The sequence below is a fragment of the Vidua macroura genome, chromosome 9 (assembly GCF_024509145.1).
Source record: "Vidua macroura isolate BioBank_ID:100142 chromosome 9, ASM2450914v1, whole genome shotgun sequence".
Taxonomy (NCBI): domain Eukaryota; kingdom Metazoa; phylum Chordata; class Aves; order Passeriformes; family Viduidae; genus Vidua; species Vidua macroura.
The window spans coordinates 337,248-344,231 of record NC_071579.1 but is presented as its reverse complement, the minus strand read 5'-3'; the positions used below and the strand labels follow the sequence as shown (position 1 = coordinate 344,231).

The 6,984-nt window shown below is 46.0% G+C and overlaps 1 protein-coding gene across 1 annotated transcript; it reads left to right on the top strand.

The window, feature by feature from the left end:
• Window positions 1–456: 456 nt before the first annotated feature.
• On the top strand, window positions 457–3,339 carry RGS2 (regulator of G protein signaling 2). Its single transcript, XM_053984965.1, has 5 exons — window positions 457–575; window positions 732–833; window positions 933–994; window positions 1,834–2,000; window positions 2,369–3,339. The coding sequence occupies exons 1-5, from the start codon at window positions 457–459 to the stop codon at window positions 2,561–2,563; spliced, it is 645 nt and encodes a 214-aa protein (XP_053840940.1). The 3' UTR covers window positions 2,564–3,339.
• The last annotated feature ends 3,645 nt before the right edge of the window (window positions 3,340–6,984 follow it).

Here is a 6,984-nt window from a genome sequence, read left to right as displayed (position 1 = left end):
AGACACGAGGTGGAAGGGATCCGCAGCCTGGGTTAGCAGAGGGGAGACACCAAAAGCACCGTAAGCTCAAACTTAGAGCTACTTCAATTTTTGAAGAAATATGGCTACGTCCTTCTTTTTTTTTCGCGTACTGGCCACACTCAAAAATCTGAGTAACCTTAAAACAAACACCTCCAGAAGAGCAGGGTATGTTTTTGACTGACGGAAAGGACAGCCAGCCCTTTGGCGATGTGACACGCCGAAAGATTTCCAAGAAGGGGGGGAGTAAGGAAAAACAAAATAAAGGGGGAAAAGCAGACGTGATGCGGAGGAGAGCCAAGTTTTGCTACGCTGGGAAAGACAGGCAGCCGTGGCTGGCTCGGAGCCGCCCTCAGCCCGGCCCCTCCCGCCCGCGGGGCCATAAGAGCGGGCGCGGTGCGGGCGGGGCCGGAGCGGCGCGGAGCGGAGCGGCCGGGGATGCCGAGCGCGCTGCTGCTGCTGCTGGTGGTGGTGCGGCACGGCGGGCGCATGGAGCGGGGCGGCCGCCGCCGCAGCGAGCCGGAGGAGCCTGACAAGGGCAGGATGAAGAGAACAATGTGAGTCCCCCTCGCCCGCAGGGACGGGAAGCGTTTTTCTTGCCTTCTGGGGCTCTGGGTGACTACCGCTGCAGGAGCCGCCTCAGGGAAAGCGCTGCTGTCGAAAGCTCTGCGAGCTGTCATTTTTAACGAGCATCTCCCTCTTCTTTTTTCCAGCATTAAAGATTGGAAAACAAGACTGAGCTACTTCCTGCAGAACTCTTCCAATTCTAACAAAAGGAAATCTAAGAAGGCAGGGAAACACCGCAATTACTTCAGGTAAGTTACGAGAAAGAGACTATGTTTAAATAACTCGAGTCTTTCAAAAGCAGTAAAGCTTGAGCGGTGTAGTCTGATGTTCTCCCTCTCTTTCTGCAGACCTTCACCTGAAGAAGCCCAGCTGTGGTCAGAAGCCTTTGATGAACTGCTTGCTAACAAATGTAAGTTTGTCTTGAAAAAGTAACATTTGGGAGCAAAGGGAAGGAGAAGTTTATATGTCTGTAAGAGTTTGTTTCCTTCCATGTCAGTATTGTACCTCTCACATAAAGAGCTTTGATTCTGGTTTTGCAAGTTAAATCCCTTTAACAGTGTTTGGGAGTGTTTGGGGTTTTTTTAATGTAAACTAATAATAAAACAAAGAATACCTCAGTAGATTTTGTTTCTTTCTTGAAACCCCCGTAGCTAAAATCATACCTGTTAGCTTGGCTTTGTCAAATGGGAGAAGGGCATTTATTCCCTGAGCTCACTGCATAAGCAAAGCAAATGCTTTCCAGTAATGTGGGAAGGATCCTGCAACACAGGTTCAGTGATCTTGGGGTTTTACTGTATCTCCGCAAGAAGTGGCATTCACTAGCAAAGCAAAAAGACTAAGAAATAATATTATTATTTGCTCTTTGAGCTTGAGTCATTCTTTCCACTGAAAGACTATTTCAGAGTACTGTAGCAGTCATATCTACTGCAGTGTAAAGGTTAACAGAGGAGACCTTATCTAAAGAAAAATGGGGGTTTTTTTAATGCATTCTCAGGTATCACGGAAGGAAACAAAACCATAGAAATGGTTTTATTTTTTGTTTGCCTAAGAAATAACAAACGTAAAGGGAAATCTGCCAAGCTGTTAAAGCATTAACTTGCTTGCAAACATAAATTATGGAATTTTTTTATTGCCATGAAAAAAATAGACCTACAACAAAACATTCTGGTAGAAACTGATATGAACAATAGGTAAAATCAAGGTTCCTGAAATAGTTAATTGATGGTGATATTTTTTTTCTTTCCTTAGATGGTCTTGCTGCTTTCCGAGCTTTTTTAAAGTCTGAGTTTTGTGAAGAGAACATTGAGTTCTGGTTGGCCTGTGAGGACTTCAAGAAAACTAAATCACCCCAAAAGCTGACATCGAAAGCAAAGAAAATCTACAATGACTTCATTGAAAAGGAGGCTCCCAAAGAGGTAAAGAAAAGCTGCTCTGCTCTTTGAGTTGTCACAGCCATTATTTCTTTGAACTCAAGATACAGATGTCAAACTGCTTTGTACATAACCTCACTGTTAATGTCTGGGTCTGAATATAAGTGCCTTTCACCAAGCTGGAAAATGGCACAAGCAGTATTGCAGAGAATTTCCATTCTACCTGAGAAAAGACATATCTGAATTAGTTTTGGTTTTGTGCAAAAGAAGAATTTTCTTAAAGAAAATTCTCCAGTAATTTGACCCTGCAGTAACGGGGTCTTGCCTTTTTCACCTCTTCAGAAGTTGTACTGTGCATTAACCCTTACTTGAATTCTGCTCCAAGGAGTAATGTCCCTCTTTCTGTATTTCAGATAAACATAGACTTCCAGACCAAGAACATGATTGCGCAGAACATCCAGGAAGCCACCCATACCTGCTTCAGTGTGGCACAGAAGAGAGTTTACAGCTTAATGGAGAATAACTCCTACCCGCGGTTTTTGGAATCTGAATTCTACCAGGAACTGTGCAAGAAGACACCTATCAGCAGAGCAGCCCAGGGCACATGAGTGATGGAGAGGAGAGAGAAGCAACCTCTGGGCTAGCAAGGAAGCCAAGCCACAGCTCATGAGCAGCACCCTGACCCAACATGTTGGGGCACTGAGCACTCGGTCTGTGTGCCACGGTGCAAGGACAAATACTGACTTTGGTGCAGAGCTGATGGGCCAGAGTGACGCTGTTGGAGGGTGTTCAGGGGACATGGCAGAAGCGTGGCTGCCAGCCACCGGCGCTGCCCTTCCCTGGCAGTGCTGCAGCGAGAGGTGGCTGTGCAGGAGCCCTTCTGTCACGGCCAAGGAGCGATGTGGCAGATCCGGACAGAGCTTCCTTCTTGGGAACAGAAGCTGCTCTCTGCACTTTGGCACTGCTGGGAACTTGAGTAATTGGTTGCCTATTTATTTTTCCTAAACATCCCCCAGCGTTGCTGTTGTCGGTGGCTCTGTGTGCTCACACCGGTTCTGTTACTGCCTTGAGCTGCCAAGAGCTGTGCTGGGTTTCTGTGCAACCTCTTCACAGTAACAGCATTGTGAGGGCAGGAAAGGATAGAATAACTCAGTTCCCAGAGGAACAGGTTCTGCAGCTAAAGTATGCAGGGCTGGGTTGTGTCAGCAGGGCTGTTGGGGCCAGACTGAGGGCAGAACTTGGCCAAGGTGAAAAGGAGCTGTATAGTACTATATTTATATGTGGATTATGATTGTGTTGAATGCTGCAATGTCATAATTCTGTCTTGAAGACAGCAAGCTTCAGTGAAGTTTTACTGTTTTTAATAAACTATTTTGGTACAAAGCTTCTTTTGTTGCCCAATATGTGTTGCACACACAGATAAACACTGTCTGGCACTTGACTCCAGAGTATGGGAACTGTGGGTCCTGGGTGAGATCTTAATAGGGCTAATATTAAAGCAGTTAGTTCTTAATCTATGAATTGAGTTTTCTGTTTGGGTTTTATCAACAGAATAAAAACCTTCAGAGCTTGAAAGCTTAACAGGGAGGCGTGTTCAACCACATCTTCTGTCCCAACATGTCTGTGAAGACAACCTCTAAGATGCGCAAGGCACACACACATTCAGCTACCCATGATGCCAGATCAAACAGAGCAGCAATGCTGCTGTACCTCACAGGGTGCTGCTGGGAACACAGGCACCCTGAGTGCTGCACTTGCTCCTGCCCAAGACATCTGCTTCAGAAAGGGTTTAGGAGGACTTTAGTATCACAAAACCTGTGCAAAGTCAGGAGAGGCAATAGTACAAAAAAGGCATTTGACTCCCAGCTAGGTGACAGTGGCTTGGGGGAAAGTTACTGGTCAATGTTATTCCATGTACTATTTTTCCCAAAACCAGTCTCTAGTTAGCTTTGTGACGTCTGCATTTCAGGTCTGTTTAGGTCCTGGCTCCAGCTCTTTTTATTGTAATGCTCAGTTTTTCAGCTGTAATTGCTTATTTCAGGTATATCCACAGCAGTCTCTTCTATAACACTACGCTTTTCCAAGCATTAAGAGAATTCTAACTATGGTTTTTTCTACTTCAATTACACATCCAAAAAGCTGTTCAAAAGCAACTCCTTCAGGTCTGTATATATGCAATGTAGGAGCAGAGCCTACAAGAAAGATAGAGAGGGACTTTTCACAAGAGCATAGAGTGACAAGAAAAAGGGGAATGGATTCCAACAGAGTAGGTCAGATTTAGATTAGATATTAGGAGGAAGTGCTTTGCTGTGAGGGTGGAGAGGCATTGGACCTGGTAGCCCAGAGAAGCTGTGTCTGCCCCATCTCTGGAAGTGTTCAAGGCCAGGTTGGACAGGGCTTTGAGCAGCCTGGTCTGGTGGGAGGTTCCCTGCCCATGGGAGGGGGGCTGGAACTAGATCATCTTTAGGGCTTCTTCCAACCCCAATCAGTCTATGACTACATGAAGATTCTATGTATAGTAAATGCATGCATACCCACAGTTATACGTGTCTATGATACTGGCTCTGTGCACAGACATTTATTTGGTACAGCCCCTGTTGCAGCCTGAATTGCTGCTAGTAAAGTCCAGGGTAAAGAGGCAAAAAGGGCCTTTGCATGGTATCCACAGTTGTTTTGTTCAGCCACACAGTGAGATGTTCAGAGTCAAAAGCACACGCGTGGAGGGTCCAGGTTTCTCTCTCCCAAGGGGCCCCGGGGGTGAACCTGGTCTCAGGGCAGTACAAAGATAAGGGCCAATCAGGGAATAGGGAGAGAGTAGCTCAAGGACATGGGAACAGATACAGGAACAGGGGAAGGAGCCAATGAGGTTTTAACAGCTTTTTGAGGGAAGCTTCTTGTGTCTCCCCAACCCAGAGGATGCCCCCCAGGGTCTCCACAACTCCCCATTTCAATATTATTAAGAAAGCTTCTCTGAAGGATCAACTGAATCAACACAAAATGACAAAAACAATCAAAAGCACCCATAAGACAATTTTCAAAATGCTAACAATTCTGAGTCCCCAGTGTCCAAATAGATTTTCTTGGAGCTGGCAGGATGGATGCAGGGTTTTCTTAGTACAGTTCATCAGCAAACTGAGTCAGGGGAAGGTTCTTTCAGCAGGGACTGGTTCTCTGCCACCTGTGGCAGTGATGTTGGCTGTGATTGGCTTTGTATGAGGTAGTGTAGGTGGTGGTGTGCCTGTTGGAAACTCTAAGTAGAAATCATTAACTTTTAAGAAAAAGATGGTTACTTTAGGGAAACTTTCCTTTCTTTCCCTCCCAATCACGCTCCCTCTGGTATTATGAAGGAACTCTGGGGAAAGGGATTAGTGGAGGGAGGCCATGGAAAAGGGGAAAAGGAGGTAGGAATTTGTGGAACATAAAAAAGGGGTAATAGGACAATGGAAAGGAAAAAGGGAGAGTGGGAGGGAGGCAGGGAGGCCACAGGTATTGAGGAAGGGTATTAAAAGAAGTGGGACTTATCTGATTGGAAGGTTCAGTCATTATGGAGGTGGACTTTTGGATGCAGGACAGCTCATCAGTGTTCTTGCTATAGGTGGCTGGGCATGTGACAGCCGACTCTCATGCAGCTACATTTGCTGATCAAATCCATATAAAGTTAAATCCACATAAAGAAAGCACAAGAAAAAATCATCCCTAATTTCCTGCAACAGAGGTTTTTTTACTAACAAGGGAAAACAGATTTGGGCTGATAATTGACTTTGTAATGTAACAAAAGAATAAAAATAGCCAGAAGTATACCTATTAAAGACTCAGACCTGGGGCAGGAATAATTCTATGAAGATTCAACTGTGCCAATTTGGGATGTGGTAATTAACCACATTTGCTGGTGTCTTGTTTTAAGGAAAGAAACATTTCTAGTTTCAGCAGGTGCCTGAACAACTTATAGCACAGTATATAGAGGAAAGTAACTGGAGCTGTTATGCCTGGCATCCCTGCCTGAGGCTGCCCTGGGGTATTTTTAAAATCTGACTGATGAGTATTAAGCATTAGGAAGGCCATGCAGGCAGCTCTGTAGCTACCACAGAGCAAGCCACTGGGCTCGCAAAGCAACCAAGCCATGCCGAGTCCCTTGCACAGTCTGTCTGCAGCACAGAGAGGCCTGGCTCCACAGCCAAGCTGTGCAGCAAAACAACCTAGTGTATCAACAGGAAAAAAAATTAAAAACATCTTGTTAGTAAAATCCAACACACAACATTCCTTCCAATCGCTGCTTTTCCATTTTTAATCTGTTTTTCCAACTCCTAGGAGGAAGCTTCACTAGAAAACCAGGTACTACAGGCACACTGGAAGTGCTGCAACCCGAGATATTGCTATGAACATTTCCTATGGAAATAAAACCCCAACGATTGCTTTAAGAGATGCTGGTTCTGTACTCCAGGCAGCCTTACAGCTGCAGTTCAAATTGGTACTCCGGTATCAGTATCCAATGGCAAGAAATAACAAACCGCTCCTTCCCACACAGCCCATCCACATTCACACACCTCCACTTCCACCAGGCTGCTCACTGCTAAACACACTGTGATGCCAGGGATAGGACTGGCAAGGGGACAGGACTGGCATGGGAACGGCAAGGGGAGGGTGACAGAACTGGGGTCCTCTAGGTCAAGGTCTGGGCGCTGCTCAGCAGCTGGCCAGAGCACTGTCCATTTTTTAGCCTCCAGCAGGTTATAAAACTGCTCCTGCCCACATTCACTATCTGGGATACAGGCTGGAGCTGCCCAGGCAGAAAATAAGAAGGATCTCAGTGAATAGCTGCAAAGGAGCATGGAGCCTGGACAAATGTGTAAACAAGCCTAGCACTGATAGGGAACAGACAGCCTTCTGCAAAAAGCTGAGGAGTGAGAAGTGGGCATCTGCAGGAGGGCACCCCAGCACCTGGGTGCTGCCTCCAGCCACACAGCGAGCCCAGATTGATCCCAAGCAAGTCACTGCCAGCCCATGCCATCCTAACATACCTGATAACTGC